At 46.4% G+C, this 24,756-nt stretch overlaps 2 protein-coding genes and 1 long non-coding RNA gene across 9 annotated transcripts in view; 2 read left to right on the forward strand and 1 right to left on the reverse strand.

The window, feature by feature from the left end:
* Positions 1–3,857, forward strand: part of ERGIC1 (endoplasmic reticulum-golgi intermediate compartment 1) — a 122,183-nt gene extending 118,326 nt beyond the window's left edge. For 6 of the 7 annotated variants that reach the window (XR_648745.4, XR_002522879.2, XM_003900526.3 and 3 more), the window contains one exon: positions 1,872–3,857. Coding sequence is in view for 4 of the 7 variants with exons in the window: in XM_003900526.3 (XP_003900575.1) it covers positions 1,872–1,979 (108 nt within the window). In the remaining 3 variants the exon portion in view is untranslated. The remainder of the gene's footprint in view (positions 1–1,871) is intronic. The other variant, XR_004183900.1, reaches the window with a different exon arrangement.
* Positions 2,568–19,028, forward strand: RPL26L1 (ribosomal protein L26 like 1). The gene is given in 6 exon segments (XM_031666606.1): positions 2,568–2,681; positions 4,716–4,865; positions 11,183–11,359; positions 17,485–17,625; positions 18,714–18,749; positions 18,751–19,028. Coding segments are annotated over 5 exon segments (525 nt in total). The 5' UTR covers positions 2,568–2,681; positions 4,716–4,787; the 3' UTR covers positions 18,844–19,028.
* On the reverse strand, positions 5,518–9,974 carry LOC103885587. Its single transcript, XR_648740.4, has 2 exons — positions 8,893–9,974; positions 5,518–5,922 (listed from the first exon to the last, which is right to left on the reverse strand). It is a non-coding gene; the product is annotated as an uncharacterized LOC103885587 (long non-coding RNA).
* Positions 19,029–24,756: the final 5,728 nt, after the last annotated feature.

Consider the following 24,756-nt stretch of genomic DNA (forward strand, 5'->3'; position numbering starts at 1 on the left):
CTTCCGAGTCCTGTGGTCATTTAAATGCCCCTTAAATGTGGCATGGGGGGAAGAGCGAGTGCCACCTGTACTGTGTGACCTCGGACAGGTTATTTCCCTCTCTGTACCCCATGGGTACTCGGTGAAGAGCCATCTCCCTCGTGGGCTGTAGGACTCTGCTCCTCCGAGACCTATGGCCGCTGCTAGGATAGGAGGTGTTGGTTCTTATGAATGACATAAAGTAGATGCTGAAGAGGAAAATATGTTTAAAGTTTTCTTGCAAGGCCTGGAGCAGTGGTTCATGCCTGTAATCCCAGCACTTTGGGGGGCTGAGACAGGTGGATCACTTGAGCCCAGGAGTTGGAGACCAGCCTGGGCAACATAGCGAGACCTCACCTCTACAAATTAAAAATTAAAAAAATTAGCCAGGCATGGTGGTACCACCTGTAATCCTGGCTACCCCGGAGGCTGAGGCAGGAGAAGCACTTGAGCCCGGGAGTTGGGGTCTTCGGTGAGCTATGATCACATACTACACTGCAGCCTGGGTGACAGAGTGAGATCTTGTCCCTACAAATCAGTAAGTTTCCTTACAAACCTTCTATGAACTTCAGTTGTCTTCCATCATCCATGCTTTGATTCTCTGAAGTCATCAGAAAGCAATTTGTAGGCCATAACATTTTGAGTAAAACATAACGTTAGTTCGATTAGTCCCAAATGGTGTCCTGACCACTGCAAAGCTTTGTGATTCAATTAGGTGGGTGTTTTGCGCCTGAGAAGCAGCAGGGTGTCACATTACAAGCAAAGACTCCAAAGTTTTGAACCCCTATTCAGCCACTTGCTGTGGCATTGGACAAGGGATTCAGGGTCTCTGTGCCTCAGTTTCCCTGGCTGTGAAATAGGTCTAAGAATAGTACCTACCGCCTAGGGTTGAGCTGGGGATTCACTGGGAAGGTGCTGTGTAAGTATTGTGTATTTTCTGGTGGTTAGTATATTATGATGTGGCAGACAGTTATGAAGTACAGATGTGACAGGTGACATTCATTATCTCCCTGCTACCGCTGTTCTCAACCAGCGGCAATTTTGACCTCTGGGGACACTTGGCAATGTTTGGAGACATTGTGGTTGTCACAGCATGGGGGAGGGGGGATGACCGGCATCTCCTGAGTAGAGGCCAGGGATGCTAAAATCCTTCACTGCAAAGGACAGTCCCTGTGGCAAAAAATTCTCTGGCCCCAAATGTCAATGGTGCCATTAGAAACCTTGCCCTAATAGAAGCTTTCTGGTAGCACCAAAAGCCTCTCTCTTCTTTGTAGCACTTGCCTTGGTTATAATTTTGCATTTATTCATATGATAATTTGCTTACTACCCATCAAATCCCAGGATGCCACTTCTTGGCTGTGTGACCTTGGGCCCCTGGGACTGCCTCTCAGAACCTCCATTTCCTTCATCTGCAAATGGGATTGTAAATATGTGATAAATCCAGAGTTGAGGTTAAGACCACAGGCTCCAGGGTTAAGACGTACCTGTGTTCAAGTTGCATCTGCTACTTACGTGGTGAACTTAGGCAAGTTACCTGATAAACCTCAGTTTCCTCCCCTGTGAAATGGGTCTAATAATTGCCTTCCTCATTCAGAGGGTGAACATGGGAATTAAAGGAGCTCATAATGGTGATAATTATTTTATTATTATTAAATCCACCATCCAACAACTGGTTTCCTTTGAGCCCTAAGTATGTGCCAGGCTCTTGGTGACTATGTAGTGGGCATTATGGGCTTAACGGGGCAATGTCTGCCTTGCAGAGCCCATCGTCTCATGGTGTGGGAGGGGTCTGGCCTGGTGCATCCTCCAGCACTGACCTCTGACGCTCCCACCCCACCCCTGCCCTCTTGCAGATCTGTGCCATCATTGGCGGGACCTTCACCGTCGCCGGCATTCTGGACTCATGCATCTTCACCGCCTCCGAGGCCTGGAAGAAGATCCAACTGGGCAAGATGCATTGACGCCGCCCCCAGCCCAACAGCCGAGGGCCCTGGGCACCGCCAGCCTTGCCCCCAGCGCCCTGTCTCCTTTGGCCCTCAAGCTGGCCTCAAATCTGGCTGTGTCCCAAAGTGTGTGTGGGAGGTGGGGGGAAAGTAGAGGATGGCTCGATGTTTCGCAGCTACCTCTTTTCCCCGTGTTTCATTTTAGACAAATGACACTGCCTGAAGTTGCAGTTCCCCTTTCCCTGGGGAGCCCCAAGAGTCGAGTCAGGCAAGGGGTGGGGAGTCCAGGGATCTTGGGGACCCCTCCTAGGAGAGCTGCCGTCTCTTCCCTCTTAGGGGAATATCCCAGAACGCATATCGATCAGCTCGCAGCCAGGCTTCGACAATCTCGTGGCCCCCACTGTGTGGACACACTAATGATTTGGTTTCTCCCCTGGGCAGCCAACCCGCCCCAGAGGCACCAGACCTGGGCTGTCAGCTTTGGGACCAGGCTACTCCTTTATACACCCGGCACCTTCCACGAAAGATGGTACTTCCCAAGCAAACCCCTGCAATTTGTCACTATAGATGGAACCCTGACTTCTGCCCCATCCCTTCCTGCCCAACCTAGAGCCCAGGCCTCAAGCCTTTACCCCCACCCCTGTCTTGTTCTTCTAAGACGCAGATGCCCAGTTGCTGAGCAGCAGCGGTAGAGACTTGAATCTGCCCACCAGTCACACGGTGGGTCACAGATTCCTCTTCCTCTCTTCTTGTTCCTCTGAACCCCCCACCAACGTGCCTCAGCCTGTGTGCTGTGTGGCAACAGCATTTCTTGGTGAAGGGGCTGGTTCCCACTGCCAAGACCTCCCACCGCTCTGCTGGGATCTGCAGTGGTAGGGAGTGGGGGTTGTGTGAAGGGGAAGTCATCTTTTGAGATCCAGATAGACATGGTTTGTGCACTTATGTCCAGATGGGAAGCATCCTTCCTGCGACCCTAAAATCATCATGCAGCCTCTCTCAGACGGACGCCATCAGTCCCAAGGCCTTAGGTGGAGGAACAAAGCAGGCCAGCCCTGTCCTGTCCGTGGACCTCTACCTTCTGGACTCCCTGTGGGTGCAGAGCACTTGGGTCTCTCTACAACCCAGTCTTGGCCCACTTGCCCACTGCTCCCCCATCAGCTGGTCACATGCCAACACATTCCCAGCCCCTGGGGCAGCTCCAGGGTGCCCCACCTGCTCCTGAGGTGGGTCCCTACCCTGCTGCTCCTCTTCATCCTTTCCCTTTTGTCCTGAAAGGGAGGGGCAATGGTCCAGGCATTAATTCCACCCAGGGAATTTTAGCTATGCCCTCATATCCCAGGGAGAGAGCCACACGCCTGTTTTCCATTTATAGCAAGATTGTTTGCATACTTTTGTAATGAAGGGGAGTGTCCAGTGGAAGGATTTTTAAAATTATCTTATGGATAGCTCAAGTCTCTGCCATTTGTAATTTTTGGCTCTAAGCTCCAATTGGAGAAGCTTCTCCTTGTGCATATGAGTTGACTGATGTTGTGAGTGTAAATGCATTTGGCTATTTCTGATATCTGTGGCCACTTGGATGGATTTCTTTTTTTACATTCTGTTCCTCAGTTACAGGAAGGAGTCCCTTTGGTGTGTGAATATGTGTGCCTGTAGAGGGTGGGGCAGGGTGGGGTGGGGATGGAAATGTGTGGCATGCACATGAGTTGAAATTCTACTTTTATGCATTTTTTTGGAAAAAAAAAAAAAACTCGGAGGACATAGGGGATGTCAGTTTCCTATGGAAGAGACACCTCTGACCTGTTATTCTTATAATCAAAATCTCAAGGGAAAAAAATGTTTTAGTTCTTTCACCACTCATTGGGTTCAACTAGATTAAAAGGCTGATTTTCAGAAATATTATGGTGTGATTCTGTCTACCTTGATTGGGGCTGGGTAACCCAGAGGCTGGAATCACAGCCAGAATGGAATTCACTTCTAGAGGAGAGAAGATAGAAGAGTTGAAAAGGAGATCTGTGAGGATGATCAGAAAGTCAAACACCCTCTGGCCAGGCACGGTGGCTCACACCTGTAATCCCAACACTTTGGGAGGCCGAGGCGGGTGGATCACCTGAGGTCGGGAGTTCGAAACCAGCCTGGCCAACATGGTGAAACCCCATCTCTACTAAAAATACAAAAATTAGCTGGGCATGGTGGCAGGCACCTGTAATCCCAGCTACTGGGGAGGCTGAAGCAAGGAGAATCGCTTGAACCTGGGAGGCGGAGGTTGCAGTGAGCTGAGATCACACCATTGCACTCTAGCCTGGGGAACAGAGTGAGACTCCATCTCAAAAAAAAAAGAAAGAAAGAAAAGAAGAAAGAAAGTCAAGCCCCTTAGATGAAGCCCTCCCTTTATTGAGCCCTCCAGAATGTTCTTGGGTCTACCACCTTCTAGCTATGCAGCCTCAGTCCAGGTCCTTAACCTCTCAGTGCCTCAGATTTGTTGGGTGAAAACGAGGATAGTAATAAAACTACCACATAGGGCTATTTCAGAAATAGAATCTCCAATATGTGCACAGAAATATCAGAATGAGATTGTCTGTGTAGAAGAGTGTTTATTGCTGGTACACAGTAAGTTTTCAAAAATGGTGATTGTACCATTACGAGCATTCCCAAATAGGATATAGTCTTCTTGAGAACAAAACTAACCTTCTTCTTTAGAGCTCTGAGCTAAGGGCTCCATAAATGAAAGGGATTCGTAAATTCTTGATTTCAAAGGACCTGGCGCTCCTTCTTCAACCCTAAGCTCAGCAGTGAGAGATCATCATCAGCTATGAGCAATGGACTTCCATGGATCTTTCCCATCTTACTGCCCAGTCCTACAAGACTTTCATCGGAACAGCACTAACGCGGATGAACACACCAGAGGTGAATGTGAGAGGGAATCAGTCTGCGAGAAACTCTTCACTAACTCTCCCCATGCTCTCGCTCTTACATACTGATACTTGAGTTATGTGTGTTCCCAAACCTGTTCATACCAGTTGTGCTTTTATACTGGTAGGATGTGATTTGGGGAACTATTAGTTAAACCAGTGAACTGTGAGAAATGAACCTAGTGAAACTAAGTTGAATGCTTTAGAGAGACTTGATTAAGGTGAGTTGTTACTCCTCCTCCCTCAAAATGTCACTGAATTAGAAGTGAACAAGACTACTGTAAAAGATTTGGGAGACCGGGCGCGGTGGTTCACACCTATAATCCCAGCACTTTGAGAGGCTGAGGTAAGAGGACTGCTTGAGCCCAGGAGTTTGAGACCAGCCTGGGCAACATGATGAAACCCCGTCTCTAAAAAAATACAAAAAGTAGTGGGCGTGGTGGCACGCGCCTGTAGTCCCAGCTACCCGGGAGGCTGCGGCAGGGGAAGCGGGGGAGTGGTAGAGGCTGCAGTGAACCAAGATCTAACCATTGCACTCCAGCCTGGGTGACAGAGTGAGACTCTGTCTCAAAAAAAAAGGGAGGGAGGGAGAGGGAAGGGGGCTGTGGAGAGGGAGAGAGACAGGGAAAGGAACAACTGAAGCTTTCTGGTTAGTTTATGTAGGGAAAGTGAAGGTGAACACCGATACAGGTTTCTCAGTGGTAAAGCCTTAGCCCAGGGTCACTGTCGAATGTGTTTTACGTTGGCATACAACATTTAAGGGATGGATGCCATTTTTATTATTTCTCCTCTCAACGAACTTTTCCAATTGTCTAACCAGATGTGGATTACAGGGGTTTCACATAAGAGGCTTTCTAAATCAGGATTACAGAGCAAAACCCTACAGGGGTGTGTGATAGGTTGGGAGCTGTCGTGGTCCAGGCAGAAATGGCTTCCGTGGGAAGGTGTTGCAGAAGAGGTGTCTCTGGAGACGTGCTTCATGAGGAGAGAAGCTGAAGTGTTGCAGCCAACACTGGCTGGGGTGGGTGAAACCTGGGAAGAGGGGGTGAAACCTGGGAAGAAAAGGGGTGTGGCACTAGGGTTCATAAATAGTAGCTGTGCTTAGTCTTTTTTGTTTGTTTTTTGAGATGGAGTCTTACTCTTGTCGCCCAGGCTGGAGTGCAATGGCGCGATACCGGCTCACGGCAACATCCGCCTCCCAGATTCAAGCAGTTCTCCTGTCTCAGCCTCCTGAATAGCTAGGATTACAGGCGCCTGCCACCACGCCCAGCTAATTTTTGTATTTTTAGGAGAAACGAGGTTTCACCATATTGGTCAGGCTGGTCTCGAACTCCTGACCTCAGGTGATCCGCCCACCTCAGCCTCCCAAGGTGCTGGGATTACAGGCGTGAGCCATGTCACCCAGCCTGTGGTTAGTTTTTGTTACTATATGTTACAAATAATTTTTAAGTTCTTGCCAGAAACAATGTGGCAGGCCACTGGAAGTCTGAATCCCTTCTTAAGAAACTTTTTGTTTTGTTTTGTTTTGTTTTGTTTTTTGAGACAGTGTCTTGCTCTGTCGCCCAGGCTGGAGTGCGGTGGTGCGATCTCAGCTCACTGCAAGCTCCGCCTCCCGGATTCACGCCATTCTCCTGCCTCAGCCTCCCAAGTAGCTGGGACTACAGGCGCCCACCACCACACCCGGCTAATTTTTTTTATATTTTTAGTAGAGACAGGGTTTCACTGTGTTAGCCAGGATGGTCTCCATCTCCTGACCTCGTGATCCACCCATCTCGGCCTCCCAAAGTGCTGGGATTACAGGCCTGAGCCACCACACCCGGCAGAAACTGGTCATTTATTCCAGAAGGTTCATCAGCTGCTGCCGCAGTTAGATGCAGTAGTCCAGGAACGTGAGTGGGGATGTGTGTGGACAAGAACACTCACTGGAGACCCTTTTTTCTTGCCCCAGCAGTTGTTTCCTGTCAGTTATGGAGTGATGAGGTCATTCACTTCATTCTGGCCAGTCATTGATATGATTTGGCATTCTCTGCATGCCAGGCAAGAGTGACTGCTCTTCAGGCCAGATCTTCCTTCGAGATGGATGTTATCTCCTTTTTAGGAAGGAGGAAACAGAGAGACCTCGTAACTTGGCGTGGCCACACAGTGAGTCACGCAGTTAGTAAAGATGGAATTCATACCCAGGTCTGCCTGACTCTGGGATTATGAAGAATTACATGGTTCCACCTCAGTCCCAAGGTCATCTTGCTGTGCCAAAAGGGAAAACTGAAAATAGGGGTGGTCAGAGCAGGAGGTGCTTTTTTTGGTTTTGTTTTTCCTTTAAAACAACCTGCAGAAAAAATCTAAAACATTCGCAGGGATAGCGTTCTTCACAATTTTTTAAATCTTCAAAATGTAATTTTAATTACACAAATAACACAGGCTCATAAGCCCACTGGAGGAAAATCATAAAATACTAAAAAAAGTGAAAGGGGAAAAACGAAAGTCACCCATAATCCCACTAATCAGAGATGATCTTCTTTTATTATTATTATACTTTAAGTTCTAGGGTACATGTGCACAACGTGTAGGTTTGTTACGTATGTATACATGTGCCATGTTGGTGTGCTGCACCCATTAACTCGTTATTTACATTAGGTATATCTCCTAATTCTATCCTCCCCCCCCCCCCGCCACAATAGGCCCCGGTGTGTGATGTTCCCCTTCCTGTGTCCAAGTGATCTCATTGTTCAATTCCCACCTATGAGTGAGAACATGCGGTGTTTGGTTTCAGAGATGATCATTTAACGATGACATTTCAGTGATGCCTTTTGATAAGCAAAATGGGATCATACTGTTCATATTACTCTGTAGCTTAGCCCTCTCTTAACAGACATCCTTCTAGGTTAATAAATATGGATCGCATTATTATCTTTATGGGCTGCAAGATAAATAATAACAATATTGAGCATCTAATGGTAGATTATGTCCATCGTTTGTTCCCATCTCACTCAGAGCCTGTTTTCCCACCTGTAAAAGGGACGATTCATACCGTTAACAGACTGAAATGAGGTAATGCTTGTAAACCTGTTAGCACAATGCCTGACAGTAAATGCTCAGCCCATTAAGAAGAGCTATTATTATTCATCTAATAAATAAATAAATAAATTCCAACATTTATTAAGTTCTTCCTCTGTACCAGGTATTATGCTAAGGGTTCATTTAATCCTGACACCAGGCTGGATTACAGGTGGCTCACACCTGTAATCCCAGCACTTTGGGAGGCTGAGGCAGGTGGATTGCTTGAGGTCATGAGTTCAAGACCAGCCTAACCAACATGGTGAAACCCTGTCTCTACTAAAAATACAAAAATTAGCCGGGTGTGGTGGTGTGCGCCTGTAGTCCCAGCTACTCAGGAGGCTGAGGCAGGAGAATCACTTGAACCTCCGAGGTGGAGGTTGCAGTGAGCCGAGATTGCACCACTGCACTCCAGCCTGGGTGACAGAGTGAGACTCTAGCTCAAAAAAAAAAAAAAAAAAAAAGAGGCCGGGCGCAGTGGCTCACACCTGTAATCCCAGCACTTTGGGAAGCCAAGGTGGGCAGATCACGAGGTCAGGAGATTGAGACCATCCTGGCTAACATGGTGAAACCTCGTCTCTACTAAAAAATACAAAAAATTAGCTGGGCGTGGTGCTGGGCACCTGTAGTCCCAGCTACTGGGGAGGCTGAGGCAGGAGAATGGCGTGAATCCAGGAGGCGGAGTCTGCAGTGAGCCGAGATCACACTACTGCACTCCAGCCTGGATGACAGAGTTAGACTCCGTCTCAAAAAAAAAAAAAAATTCCTGACGCCAAACCAATGAGGTAAGTACTTTGTTATTCCTATTTTCTCAGATGGGAATAAAGTGAGTGACCAAAAGGCTGAATATCTTCTCCAACGCCAAAGAGCCAGGAAATGGCGGAGATCCAATGGCCCAGGCGATTTGGGCGTCGGGGCTCAAGCACCTCCCCATGCAGCCACTGCCTCCGAGAAATAAAAGTACTCACCAGACACTTCCTCTGTGCTAGGCGCTTGAGTTCCTGCGCATGTTTCCAGGGGTGGGCATGAGACAAGCCAGCCAGTCCCACTACATCATGTAGTTAGAATGAGAGCCTCCAGCTCTTGTCATCCAGGATGTCATTGTGCCTATTTTAATTTCACTGAACCACACAGCATGTTAAAAACAAAACAAAACAAAACAAAAATCCTTCCCTGCCCTGCTTGATCATGGATACTCCTTGATGATCTTGGGTTCACAAGATCTATCTTCACATGGCTTTCCTTTACCAGTGAGGCTCTTAACTTCTTGGGAGCACTCCTTCCCAGATCTCTTTAATCAAGCCTTGTACCTGGTCCATGTGGGTACCAAATAAATTGATGAGCAAATGAATGAATGTCTGAGTAAATAAGTAGGTGAATGACAACAAATGGATATGTAATAGAGAAGTGAGTGAATAAACAGAACCAGTGAGTAAGTGAAGGAATGAACGAACTCCTTGGGGCAGGGCATGGGTTTGACTGACACCTAAGGATTGTTCTGAGGAGAACCTCTGACCTTTTCTGTGTGTGCACCGTCAGGCCAGCATCTGCTCCGGGGTTGCCGATGGGAAATGACTTCCTTTCTTAGGACTGCCAAACGAAGAGGCACTTGGGTCCAGTCTGATTCTACAACCCCACTCTTCCAAACAGAGCTAAACAACTAGGGGGGAGTTTTGCAGAGCCAGGTGTTTGATTCACAACAATCCTCAAGCATTAGCGCACCTCAAAATCTTGGGGGGTAGGGATGGGGGAAGAATGCTTGCTTTAAATTCAGATGTGTCCCATCCTACCACTGTCTGGTTTTGTGGGACGGTGGTGGAGCCTGAAAATCTGTAATTTGAACAGGCTTCTCAGTGATTCTGAAGAAGCCGCTCTACAGATGGCATTTGGAGCCTCATGATGTTTAAAACAAGGGACACGCGGGGCACGGTGACTAAAGCCTGTAATCTTATCACTTTAGGAGGCTGAGGCAGGAGGATCACTTGAACCCAGGAGTCCAAGACCAGCCTGGGCAACATAGTGAAACTCCACCTCTGCAAAAAATAAAAATAAAAAAATTAGCCAAGCTGGGCGAGGTGGCTCACGCCTGTAATCCCTGCACTTTGGGAGGCCGAGGCGGGCGGATCACAAGGTCAGGAGATCGAGACCATCTGGCTAACACAGTGAAACCCCGTCTCTACTAAAAATACAAAAAATTAGCTGGGTGTGGTGGCGGGCACCTGTAGTCCCATCTGCTGGGGAGGCTGAGGCAGGAGAATGGCGTGAACCCAGGAGGCAGAGTTTTCAGTGAGCCGAGATCATGCCACTGCACTCCAGCCTGGGCGACAGAGTGAGATTCTGTCTCAAAAAAAATAAAAAATTAGCCAAGTGTGGTGGTGTACATCTGTAGTCCTAGCTACTTGGGAGGCTGAGGCAGGAGGATCGCTTGAGCCCGGGAGGCTGAGGCTGCAGTGAGCTGTGTTTGCAGCACTGCACCCCAGCCTGAGTGACAGAGTGAAACCCTATCTCAAAATATAAAATAAAAAAATAAATAAAACACCAGACAATATATACGCCTAGACGACCTCTGCAGCCTCCTGTGCGGAGAAAAACGGGGGCAAAGAGAGTTTGCGGTAGTGAGAGACTACTGACAGGTGTGCCTATTAAAAGAACACCAGTAAGCCTCTACTGCAGGCCCTACACAAGTAGGCCCTTGTTCTCACTGGCATCGCGCTCCCGGGGACCCTAGGAACGAGACACTGCGATCCCACCCCAAGCCGCATGGGGCGCCATTCTGCTTCGCTCTTACGGAAATGGGGCTTCGATGTCTTTCTGCGCTTGCGCGGCACGGAAACTAATTTCCGGTCCTGCGCACTCAGGGTCTGAGGCCCTAGTGGCCGAGTGAGTGGAGGTTGGAGTTTTCTCGGACTCTGAAGCCCGCTGCCCCGTTAGACCCTGCCGTGTGTGTGGCGGGGGCACATGTCACCCCACAGCTCTCTTTGCGTGACCTCCCGACCACTCATTCCTGCCTAACCCTAGTATTCCTTCCTTAGCCTCAAGGTCCCAGTGCCACCCTCTCCCCACGACCCCTTTGGTCAGGCATGCGACCTCCACACGTCCCACTTTGTGTGATAGACCACTCGCATCTCTTCTCCCTCAGTTGCCTTTTCAGAGGTCACCTCCCGCGTAGAGCCTCTGTGCGGGGATGAGGAGGAGTGTCTTGGATCGAGAACAGGCCACTGAGCGCCCCTTCATTCCGTCTCTCTCCGGCCTTTGTAGAGGGTCACCATGAAGTTCAATCCCTTCGTGACGTCGGACCGCAGCAAAAACCGCAAACGTCACTTCAATGCCCCCTCACACGTGCGCAGGAAGATCATGTCATCCCCGCTCTCCAAGGAGCTGCGGCAGAAGTACAATGTCCGCTCCATGCCCATCCGCAAGGACGACGAGGTCCAGGTACGTCTCCCTCCGGCTCTAGTGGCGCTCGGACACCTTTGCCTGAGAACGTCATGTGTTCTTGGTCATGGAGCAGTCACAGACTCACGTGCCTCAGGACTCTGGCAAATAGTGTGACCCTTCAGATGTGTTAGGCCAGAGATAGGGTTCAGAGCCACCAGAGAGTGCCTGCGTTGCTTTAGAGCATTTAACTATTTAATAGTTATAGTAAAATTTAATAAAACAGTATGTCAGCCAAGCAAAAACCTCCTTTTTTGTTTGTTTTGTAGACATAGGGTCTTGCTATGTTGCCCAGGCTGGTCTCGGAACTCTTGACCTCAAGTGATCCTCCCACCTCAGCCTCCCAAAGCACTGGGATTACAGGTGTGAGCCACCGTGCCCCGCCAAAAAAGCTTTTTTTTTTTTTTGAGACGGAGTCTCGCTCTGTCGCCCAGGCTGGAGTGCAGTGGCCGGATCTCAGCTCACTGCAAGCTCCGCCTCCCGGGTTTGCGCCATTCTCCTGCCTCAGCCTCCCGAGTAACTGGGACTACAGGCGCCCGCCACCTCGCCCGGCTAGTTTTTTGTATTTTTTTTAGTAGAGACGGGGTTTCACCGCGTTAGCCAGGATGGTCTCAATCTCCTGACCTCGTGATCCGCCCGTCTCGGCCTCCCAAAGTGCTGGGATTACAGGCTTGAGCCACCGCACCCGGCCCAAAAATGCTTTTGATTTAAACTTCTGGCTGCTAGTTTGCCAGGTGTTGTTGCCCAAGGTGGCTTGTTGAAGCAGACCTTGTAGGGGAAAGTGTTGCAGTGAGAGTAGTGTTCTAGTGTATTTGGGTGTAGTGGGATTGATGCACAGGGATTTGTGGGAGCTGGCCATGTGATAGCATTGGATTTGGCAGGAGAAATGGTCAAGATGCAGCGAGTCACTCTTTCATAATTTCTAAAAGAGTGGCCCATGTGAGAACGTGCAAGCCTTCTGTTCTCTGTGATGGGAGCTTAGAATGCATGAAGGGGGAAGGGAGCTGGCCATGAGTGAAATAAGCAGGGGCTGGATTCATTCCTCAAAGGAGTATTTATGGAGCACTTACCAGACATTGTTCTCGAACAAGATTGACAAGGCCCGTGTTCTCATGGAGGTCATGTTTTAGAGCAGGGTTTCCTAGCCTCAGTGCTATTGATATCTTGGACTGGATAATTGTTGTCGGGGGGTGGTGAGGGGCTCTCCTGTGCATTGTAGAATGTTTAGCAGCATCCCTGGCCTCTCCCCACTAGATGCCAGTGGCATTCCCTCTGTTCACAGTTGTGACAAGCAAAAATATTTCCAGATATTGCCAAATGCTCCCTGGGGGGCAAAATCAACTCTTCCCTCACTCAGTTAAGAACTATTGTCTTAAAGAATGAAATGACATAGGGTGATGAGACCTGGTGTATCATCTGAGACACTGGGACTCTTTGAAGGTTTGGGGATATGTTAAGGAGGAAAAAATGTGGAGTTAAGCTGGGAGTGTGACAGGAAGAGTGGAAAGAGTAGTTCAGAGGTATGATCAGCAGTTTCAACCCCCTCTGCCCTGGATCCTTCCCATCAGACATGTTCTAGAATGGGGGAATTGCAAGTACTTATAGGGGATAGGTAGGGATAGCTCTCACTTCCCTAAATAAGGGAAGTGAGCTGAAAAGAAAATGGCAAACTGGAAAGCTCAAGCCTCACATATAAGATATAATCATCTACCTTTAGCCCGTGGGTGCCTGGGGGAAATGCAGGCCCATTGTTAAATTCTTGGATTTTCAAAGAGAGCTGGAAAATTTGGATTCACTTCCCTAGCCCCATATTTCCTTCCAGCTATTACTGTGTTCTCTATTCATAACCAACCTCCTCAAGAGAGCTGTCTCCACTTCCTCATCTCCCATTCACTCTTGGATACTCTTCAGTCTATTCCCTGTGCCCACTGCATTATAGAACCTACTTTGGCATAGATCACCAATAACATCTTCGTTACTGAATCCAATGGACACATCTAGCATCTCTTTCTGCTCTGTGTTCTCTATGTAGGTAGAGAATAGGTAATAATCCATTCTTAGAGCTTTAAATGTCTGCTCTGTGCTAACAACTCCCAATTTTATATCCCAGTCCAGACCACTTTAGACAACCTATACATCTGACTACCTACAACACAGACCTATAGGTCTGACTATCTACAGAACATCTCTATTTAGGTAGCCCATTGACATTTCAAGCTTCTTATCCAAGAGTACTCTTGATCCTAACACCCTCTGCCTCCAGAATCCAACTCTCCTCCCATCTTCCACATCTCCAGTAAGTGCCATTTGTATCTCCCCAGTTGCATATGCCCCTAAACCTTTGTTATCTTTAACAATGCTCCTTAACCCCCTCTTGTTATCCACCATCAAGGCTTGTTGATTCTACCTCCAGAGTAAGTCTTGAACCTATTTCCAGTCCAGTTCAAGGCAGCATTGCAGCTCCCTCTCTTACCTTTGTCCATTTTCCAGAGTGGTATTATTTGCAAATCAGGTCCTATTTAAAACCTTTGACAGGCTGGGCATGATGGCTCACGCCTGTAATCCTAGCAGTTTGGGAGGCCAAGGCAGGTGGATCACCTGAGCTCAGGAGTTTGAGACCAGCCTGGGAAACATGGTGAAACTCCATCTCTACTAAAAATACCAAAAATTAGCCGGGTGTAGTGGTGCACACCTCTAATCCCAGCTACTTGGGAGGCTGAGGCATGAGAATCGCTTGAACCCGGGAGGCAGAGGTTGCAGTGAACCAAGATTGTGCCATTGCACTCCAGCCTGGGTGAGAGTGAGACTCTGTCTCAAAAAGAAAAAAAACAAAAACAAAAACGGCCAGGCACAGTGGCTCACGCCTGTAATCCCAGCACTTTGGGAGGCCGAGGCGAGCGAATCACAAGGTCAGGAGATTGAGACCATCCTGGCTAACACGGTAAAACCCGTCTCTACTAAAAATACAAAAAATTAGCCGAGCGTGGTGGCGGGCGCCTGTAGTCCCAACTACCTAGGAGACTGAGGCAGGAGAATGGCATGAACCCGGGAGGTGGAGCTTGCAGTGAGCTGAGATCGCGCCACTGCATTCCAGCCTGGGTGACGAGCGAGACTCCATCAAAAAAAAAAAAAAAAAAAAAACCTTTGGCAGTTTTATATCTGCCAAAACTGACCTGTGCATTTTACTTTATGTAAATGATGCCTCAGTTAAAAATAAAACGATTTCAAATTGTGTTTATTGCTGTGAAGAAAATACAAAGGATGCTACCATATTAATTAAAGGACCTGAAAAGGCTTCTCTGAGGAGCTAATAAATTTAAGAGAAGACCTGAAAAGTGAGGAGTTAGCCAGGTGCTTACCAGTGGTGCCTGATGTGCTTATAAAATCTAAAATCATGGCCAGGCGCAGTGGCTCACACCTGTAATCCCAACACTTTGGGAGGTTGAGGTGGGTGAATCATCTGAGGTCAGCAGTTCAAGACCAGCCTGGCCAACGTGGTGAAACCCCGTGTCTACTAGAAATACAAAAATTAACCAGGTGTGGTGGCACACGCCTGTAATCCCAACTACTCAGGAGGCTGAGGCAGGGGAATCGCTTTAACCTAGGAGGTGGAGGTTGCAGAGAGCCAAGATTACGCCACTGCACTCCAGCCTGGGCGACAGAGTGAGACTCCATCTCAAAAAAAAAAAAAAAAAAGAAATCCTGGCTCCACACCTACACATTTACCTGTAGTTCCGCCCCTCTTATTTTCTTTCCCTCCTGTTACAATAAAGAAACATCCCAGGCCTGGTGCAGTGGCTCACGCCTGTAATCTCAGCACTTTGAGAGGCCAAGACGGTTGGATCACTTGAGGCCAGGAGTTCGAGACCAGTCTGGCCAACATGGCGAAATTCTGTCTCTACTAAAAATACAAAAATTAGCTGGACATGATGGCACATGCCTGTAATCCCAGCTACAAGGGAGGCTGAGGCAATGAGATATCACTTGAACCCAGAAGGCGGGGGTTGCAGTGAGCCAAGATCACACCACTGTACTCCAACATGGGTAACACAGCAAGTCTCTGTCTCAAAAACACAAAAAAAAGAAATATCCCTATTTCTCCTTAAGCCTAATTCATCTGCCGCTGGGTGCTGCTCCATTCTTCTCTTGGAGCTTTTTTGGTCCCTTTTTTCTCTGTAGTTTCTTTTACCCTCTTGCTCTATACTTGTTCCTTCCCATCAGTATTTAGACACAATCATGTTTTCCCTTCTTTAAAAATAAAAAAAGTTCCCTTAGCTTTCCATCCCCCTCAAACATCTATCCCCTTCTCATCTTCAGAGCCAAGCTCCTTTGGACTGTCTTTTCTCACCTTCACCTTCTCACCTGGTACACTCATCACCTTACTGTAAATGGCTTCCATCCCACTGCTCACTGAAGGCATTCCAGCCACAGCCACTGGTGATGACCTTGTTGTCAGATCTGTTAAATACCTTACCCTCTCTGTACTTGATGGTCCCGCAGAATTTGGCATTCTTCTCTTGGCTGCTCTAACACCACACTTACATGGTTTCCCGTTCTCTCTGGCCACATTAATGTCTCACAAGCTCTTCCAAAATGCTGGCTTTTCTCACATGTGTATATTCTGCCCTTTTCTCATACCATCAGCTCCTTGAGCAAAATGAAGCTTCTAATTGCCTCTCTGTGGATGACTCCCACGTCTCTATTGCTGGCCCAGTTGGCATTCCAGCTGTGTCTGAATTCTCTATTAGAATGTCCCCAGATGCCTCAAATTTAGCATGTTCCAAACTAAACTATTTCCTCCTAAAATATGGGGCTTCCCCTATGTTCCCTGCATCTGGCAAAGGCATTTCCATCTACCTGGTTGCCCAAGCCAGACTCTGAGTATCATCCTTCCCTCTTCATCCTCACCTCTCCAGTCCAGTCGATCAGCCCGGCCCCTGTGCATGGTGTTTAATAAGCTCTTGCAGCTGGGCATGGTGGCTCACACCTGTAATCCCAGCACTTTGGGAGGCCGAGGCAGGTGGATCACTTGAGGTCAGGAGTTCGAGACCAGCCTGGCCAATATGGCGAAACCCCATCTCTACTAAAAATACAAAAGTTAGCCGGGACTGCTGGCATGTGCCTATAATCCCAGCTGCTTGGGAGGCTGAGGCAGGAGAATCACTTGAACCTGGGAGGTGGAGGTTGCAGTGAGCCAAGATCATGCCATTACAGTCCAGCCTGGGGGACAGAGCGAGACTCTGTCTCAAAAATAAAATAAAATAAAATAAGCTCTTGCTTCCAAGGAAACCCTCATCTAGTTGGTTTTTTAATAGAGTAGATTTTTAGTACAGTAAAACAGTCCGTGAGATTTTAAATTTTTTTCTGACTTTAAAATATTTATATAAATGTAGAAATTGTGAAATTTAGAAGAACATAAATCTAAAAAACAGTCATCTGTAATCCTACTTCCTGCCTAATGGCAGCTGTTACCAATATTTATATATATTGTATCCCACTGTGTCATGCGATATATATGAAATATGTGTGTGTATATATATATGTATGTGTGTATACATATATGTATGTATGTATATACATACATGTGCACATATGTAATATATATTATATATATACACATACACACATAACAGGTTGAGTATCTCAAATTCAGAATACTCCAAAATCTGAAACTTTGAGTGTCAATGTGATGGTCAAAGGAAGTGGTCTTTGGAGCTTTTGGGATTTCAGATTTTCAGATTTGTGGTGCTTAGCTAGTGATGCAGATATTCCAAAATCCCAAAAACCCTAAATCCAAAACACTTCTGGTCTCAAGCATTTCGAATAAGGGATACTTGACGTGTGTATACATGTAGTTCAGAGTATATTCTATATGTAGTTTTGTATTCTCCTTTTTTCTCTAAAGCTCATATTGCACATTTCTGTGGGATTCAGGTAAAAAAATCTCCACCCAGCCATAACACAACACAGATTTATACCAGAAAAGTAGCTAATTTTTGACTGCCAGGATTAAGCTGCTTTTGTGCAAAGTTATATGTTTAGCCCATGTGTTCCTGATGGTTAGCTTCCTCATTATGATCATGCATTACAAATGGAGGGGGATTCTCTTTTGTATTTTCTCTTAGGTAGTTCGAGGACACTACAAAGGTCAGCAAATTGGCAAGGTAGTCCAGGTGTACAGAAAGAAATATGTCATCTACATCGAGCGGGTGCAGCGTGAGAAGGCCAACGGCACAACCATCCATGTGGGCATTCACCCGAGCAAGGTATGGGCAAGGACTGAGTGGCAATAGCAGCCATGGAGTGTGTCCATACTGTTAGAAGTTATTGGTGTTCGGTACTCCCTGCACAGGTGGCTGAGGCAGGCCACGTGGACTTGATTGATTCAGTAGCTTTGTGATATCATCAAGGATCCAGATTTTTCTTCTCTTTTCTATTTTGCCTTTCTTGGTGATGGTGTCTTTTTTTTTTTTTCTGAGACGGACTCTCGCTCTGTCGCCAGGCTGGAATGCAGTGGCACGATTTCGGCTCACTGCAACCTCCACCTCCTGGGTACAAGTGATTCTCCTGCCTCAGCCTCCCGAGTAGCTGGGACTACAGGCACGCACCACCATGCCCGGCTAATTTTTATGTTTTTAGCAGAGATGGGGTTTCACCATGTTAGCCAGCATGGTCTTGATCTCTTGATCTCGTGATCCACCTGCCTTGGCCTCCCAAAGTGCTAGGATTACAGGCGTGAGCCACTGCGCCTGGCTGATGGCTGTCTAAGCTGGTTGCAAGAGGCTTCCAAGTGTTCCAGGCATCACTTCCTCCAACGTATAATATTCAGAGGGATAAGAGAGAATATATCTTCCTGTAGCCCTTATGCCTACCTAGTGGAACTGCTACTTCTCCTTTGTGTTCCTATTTTATATTGTGTTATAGGATCTGTTTTCCTTCCAGAGTTTCAGTTCCTTAAAAGTTGAATGACTGGCGGGGTGCGGTGGCTCATGCCTGTAATCCCAGCACTTTGGGAGGCTGAGGCGGGCGGATCACGAGGTCAGGAGACCATCCTAACACGGTGAAACCCCGTCTCTACTAAAAATACAAAAAAATTGGCCGGGCATGGTGGCGGGCGCCTGTAGTCCCAGCTACTCGGGAGGCTGAGTCAGGAAAATAGTGCAAACCCAGGAGGCGGAGCTTGCAGTGAGCTGAGATCACGCCACTGCACTCCAGCCTGGGCGACACAGCGAGACTCTGTCTCAAAAAAAAAAAAAAAAAATGCTGAATGGCTGAGGTCTTACTTATGATATCTATATTGCTCAATAGCTGGTGGCGATGTGGCAATAAAGATCTGTTTTCTCACTCCCAACAGGTGGTTATCACCAGGCTAAAACTGGACAAGGATCGGAAAAAAAATTCTTGAACGCAAAGCCAAGTCTCGACAAGTTGGAAAAGAGAAAGGCAAATATAAGGAAGAACTTATTGAGAAAATGCAGGAATAAATAGAACCTGTTGTGCAACCATGGTTTAACCGGAGATTTTGAGGCTAGTGTGTGTTTCTTTCGAACTTTTCAGAATGTCTCTGGAATATTTCATTTCCTGTTTTGTTACCTGTGGCTCTGTAAATCTACTTTTGCAATTTTAATTAATTTATGATTAAAAATGGGAAATGCTTCCTAATTCCAAATAGTATTTGCATTGTTTTATAAATAAATTCCACTTACTGGCCAGGCGCAGTGGCTCACACCTGTAATCCCAGCACTTTGGGAGGCCGAGGCGGGTGGATCACAAGGTCAGGAGACTGAGACCATCCTGACCATTTATTATTCATAAATAAATAAATAAATAAAATAAATTCCACTTACTATCAATTCCCCTTTGCCAGTCTTTTCCTATTTAATGTGTGGAATAGCAAAATCGCAGGGATAGGGTGAAATGGCCCTCCTCTTGCCTGGACCCTTGTGCCGATAGAGTAGAAAGGGCAGGGCTCTAGTCCTGAAAAAAATTATATAGACATAGAATATATATAGATATAGAATACATATACTATATAGATATATATACACATATAAAATAGAATATATATGTATATATCTATATAGAAATACATCTATATCTATATAGAAATACATATAGATAGATAGATAGATAGATAGATAGATAGATAGATAGATAGATAGATAGAGACAGGTCTCATCATCTTGCCCAGGCTGGTCTTGAACTCCTAGGCTCAAATGATCCTCCTGGGTGCCTCTCAAAGTGTTGGGATTACAGGCATGAGCCACCATGCTCTGGTCCTTGATGCAGGGATTTGCTTCACTCAGTAGCAGTCATAATGTGCACTGGCGCACTCAGGGCCCCACTGTCACATTGCAGGCCTGACAGGTTGCTCTCTGGCCTCCTGACTTGTGTTTCCCCAGCTTTCTCTCCAAGTGCCAACTAAACCAAATCATGTAGCAGCTCCCTGACCAGGCTCATCTTCCCAAAGTTTTGACTTTGCAGTTGCCATTTTCATGTGACTAAAATGCCCCTTTTCCTCTGGAACTAACTTGAGAAACTGGCAGCCTACAGGAAAGATTTAACTGAGATACTGTTTTTCCCTATATTTTATAATTTTAAAAAATTTCCAACATTTAAAATGTGGGAGACTCCACAGAGAATCACCTGCTTCACCTGGCTGCACGGGGCTCTCCCTGTTTTGCAGTGTAAAGTGCAGCCGAGGGCTTAGCGGTTCCCTATCCCACCTGTGTTGCTTCCATACGCTTCTTGTCTGGCCTCCACTGGCCTCTGCATTAGACTCCTGCTCTAACTTTCATTCTTCAAAATTTAGTTCCTTTGGCCAGGCACAGTGACTCATGCCTGTAATCTCAGAACTTTTGGACACTTGTGGGAGGATGGCTCGAGCCCAGGAGTTTAAGACCAGCCTGGTTAACTACTGAGACCCCACCGCTACAAAAAAATAATAATAATAGTAATAATAAATAATTTGTTTAATTAGAAAAAAAGATTTGGTTCCTTTGAGAGATATGTAGTGAATAAAGATTTTTTAAAAATTTATCTCCAGGGCCACATTCAAAATCCTCTGTCCCTATGGGGAAAAAAAAATTTTTTTTGCAGCCAGTAGCACTGCTTAGTGAGAAAAGCATTATCACCAGCCATCGAGGTCTAATCCTAGCTCTGCCACTGAGCTGTCATCAGCCTTTAAGCAAGTTACTCATCTCTGGACTTGCAAACAGATGATAATACCTGCTCTGCCTTCCTATCTCATCAAAAATGTAAAGATAAAATGGCAAAAAACGGAGTCTCCCTCTTGCTTAGGCTGGAGTGTGGTGTCATTATCTCAGCTCACTGCAACCTCTACCTGCTGGGTTCAAGTGAACCTCCTGCTTCAGCCTCTCAAGTAGCTGGGATTACAGGCATGCGCCACCACGGGGTTTCACCATGTTGGTTAGGTTGGTCTCGAACTCCTGACCTCAAGTGATCTGCCCGCCTCAGCCTTCCAAAGTGCTGCGATTATAGGCATGAGCCACTGCACCTGTCCTAAAAAAATATATATTTTAAGAGAGGGTCTTGCTCTGTCACCCAGGTTGGAGTTCAGTGGTGTGATCTCAGCTCACTGCAGCTTTGACAGCCCAGGCTCAAGTGATCCTCCCACCTCAGCCTCCCAAGTAGCTGGGACTACAGGCATGTGCCACCACACCCAGCTAATATTTAAAATTTTTTGTAGAGATGGGAGTCTCAGTATGTTACCCAGGCTAGTCTCAAATTCCTGGCCTCAAGTGATTCTCCTTCCTTGGCCTCCCAAAGTGCTGGAATTAGACATGAGCCACCGTGACTAGCCTAAAAAATAATAATGTATTGATTAAAATGTATCAAACAGCCTTTTATGACTTTCTAGTAGCGGCTTATCTGACACACTAGAGTTTCTTAATAAATGTTAATTGAATCAGTGTTGTTTCCCATTTTGACTGATGAAGAAAATGAACTTAGGTTAACTGTCCAAATCATAGCATAAGAAATGAAGCCAAGATTTGAACCTGAGCCTGACTGCATCAAAGGCCATTCACTTCCCACATTAGCCACTTATCTTTAGTCTTCCTTCCTTCACTCTGTCAGCCTTTCACTGGAGTCTGGTAAGAGACTGGACATTTATGTGAAACAGACAAGAACCTATGTGTTTGCAGCCAGTAGCGCTACTTAGTGAGAAAAGCATTATCACCAGCCGTCGAGGTCTAATCCTAGCTCTGCCACTGGGCAGTCATCAGTCTTTGAGCAAATTACTCATCTCTGGACTTCCAAACGGATGATAATACCTGCTCTGCCTTCCTATCTCATCAGAAATGCAAAGATAAAATGGCAAGATCAGATGGGCCGTTTTTGAGTACTCTTTGAAAGCTGTGAGTATACAAATGTGAATTTCACTATCACTGTTCAGTTTATTTGTAGTACAATTCTGACATTCACTCTGCACTCAAAGAGGCAATTATTTTTCACAAAAGAAAATAGTGAGTTTGGTGGGGCGCAGTGGCTCACACCTGTAATCCCAGCACTTTGGGAGGCCGAGGCGGGTGGATCACTTGAGGTCAGGAGATCTAGACCATCCTGGCTAACACGGTGAAACCCCGTCTCTACTAAAAATACAAAAAAATTAGCCGGGCATGGTGGTGGGCACCTATAGTCCCAGCTACTTGGGAGGCTGAGGCAGGAGAATCATGTGAACCCAGGAGGCAGAGTCAAGATCACGCCACTGCACTCCAGCCTGGGCGACAGAGCGCAACTCTGTCTCAAAAAAAAAAAAAAAAAAAAAAAAAATCAATGAGTTCAAAAACCACAAAACTCAAGATGTGTTCTCTGACTTGGCATTGATACATTGAACTCACTGACACAAGGTAGACAGATACTGTCCTGTCCCTGGAGTCAGACAGATTTGGGTTCAAATCCTGCTCTTGTCCCTGGGAGGTCATTTTTCTGATTCTCTGTTTTTCTATTTATGTAAAAAGCTGCCAGGCACGGTGGCTCACACTTGTAATCCCAGCACTTTGGAAGCCCGAGGTGGGAGGATCGCTGGAGCCCAGGAGTTTTGAGACCAGCCTGTGTAGCACAGTGAGACCCTATATTGCCAAAAAAATTTAAAAACTAGCTGGGTGTGGTGGCCCATGCCTGTAGTCCCAGCTACCCAGGAGGCTGAGGTGGGGAGGATTGTTTGAGTCCGGAAGGTCAAGATTGCAATAAGCCACGATGACACCATTGCACTCCAGTCCGGGCAACAGAGCGGAACCCTGCCTCAAAAATAAAATAATAAAACAGAGTAGGTGTCCATCATACAGCAGCTGTATAATCATTAACATGCTGAGCTCTGTATCTAATGAATATAATGAGTAGGTTAACTAGTAAATTCTGAAATTTATATTTTCTAATTTGATTCTTGTCTTTGTTCTCAACCAATACATATTTTAGGACTGCAAGAGTTGTATGAAAGTCAGATTTCATACTAAACTCACAGCTCCTTACTCTGTAGTCTGATACCTGGTCTGAGCTCCAGGCTCCAGCCATTACTTTCATTAGTAAATGTAAGTTATGATATCGTCTAGGAATCAGACTTGGCTTGTTTTCAGCAACTTATTCCAACAAAAATGACCAATAAGAGCTTTGAGAGCTGTAATCCCCCTGTAGGTATCCAAATCATACCACACTGCTTATACTGAGCCAGGTTTATAATAATAATGCGTGATCAAGAGCAGGAACTAGGCCTCAAGTTGAGTTCTAATCTTAGCTCTGTCAGTTCCTAGCTGTGTGACCTTGGACAAACTGCTTAACCTCTCTGGACCTCAGGTTTGTCATTTATAAAATGGAGATAAAATTAGTACTTACTTCATAGAGTTGTCAGACTTATTACTTGAGATAACTGTGCATGAAGCACAGAGTGCTCAGGAAGTTGTAACTATTGTCTCTTAAAGGAGATTGGCAATGGAGTTCTTTCACAGGAAGAGAAGGAAAAGTTTTTCTCTAGGGAGTTGAGACAAATACTGATTCTTGAAAAAAGGGAAGAGTTTAAGGGCAACAGTGATGTGTTTGGGCTGCTGCAGGAACTGAGGATTGGAGAATGCCAGATGGGTGGGCCTGCCTAACAAAGTTCAGGCCATGGGGTATTAGCTTGTTTTCTGGAATGAATGAATGATACAGTTTTCTACTGACCTTTTCATCACATTTGCAGATGTCCATTCCCTTGAGTGGTTCCCTTCTGCTATGCTGGGAAGATGCCAAACTTTTAAACTTCGTATAACTGCTTTTGAATATCTGCTTTCACATTGCATAGGCGTGAGATGTTCGGCCACATCATTTCTTTTTTTTTTTTTTTTCACACAAGGTTTCACCATGTCGCCTAGGCTGGAGTGCAGTGGTGTGGTTTCAGCTCACTGCAACCTTTGCCTCCCAGGCTCAAGCGATCTTCCCACCTCAGCCTCCCAAGTAACTGGGACTACAGGCACATGCCACTACTCCCAGCTAATTTTTGTGGTTTTTGTAGAGACAAGTTTTCGCCATGTTACCCAGGATGGTCTTGAACTCCTGGGCTCAAGCAATCCGCTTGCCTCAGCCTCCCACAGTGCTCGGATTATAGGCATGAACCACCGCACCCAGCAGCCACAGAACTTTTGATGTGAGTTGGATGGGCAAGTAATTGAATCTTCCAGGAACCAGACAGAGCCCTGACTAACCAAGAGCCTGCCATTCTCTGATGCTGCAGACTTGGAGCAGTTCCTATCTGATAGTTTACTGGAGGCTTGTTCATTGTCCTTTTAAACTGGTATTTTCTTAATTAGGTAAGTAGTGCTTATATATGGTACAAAATTAAAAGGTAAAACAAAAGAGTAGGCCGGGCGCGGTGGCTCACGCCTGTAATCCCAGCACTTTGGGAGGCCGAGGGGGGCGGATCACAAGCTCACGAGATCAAGACCACGGTGAAACCCCGTCTCTACTAAAAATACAAAAAATTAGCCGGGCGCGGTTGTGGGCGCCTGTAGTCCCAGCTACTCGGGAGGCTGAGGCAGGAGAATGGCGTGAACCCGGGAGGTGGAGCTTGCAGTGAGCCGAGATCGCGCCACTGCACTCCAGCCTGGGCGACAGAGCCAGACTCCGTCTCAAAAAAAAAAAAAAAAAAAAAAGAGTAGATGGTGAAAAGTATGTTTCTTTGTCACCTTGAGTCTCAGTCACTCCGTTCGCTCCAGAGGCACTGTTTCCAGTTTCTTTTGTATCCTTCCAAAAACAGTGTTTATTATATTCATATACAATTGAATGTTTATTGAAAGTTTGATCCATGAGAAAGTCCTCATGAGAAAAGCAGGTCATCCAAATTTAACAGCAATATAAGGTTGATTTATTGTCTGAACACCATAATTACAAAAACTTGCAGAGAT

Source organism: Papio anubis, chromosome 5 (genome assembly GCF_008728515.1).
Source record: "Papio anubis isolate 15944 chromosome 5, Panubis1.0, whole genome shotgun sequence".
NCBI lineage: Eukaryota > Metazoa > Chordata > Mammalia > Primates > Cercopithecidae > Papio > Papio anubis.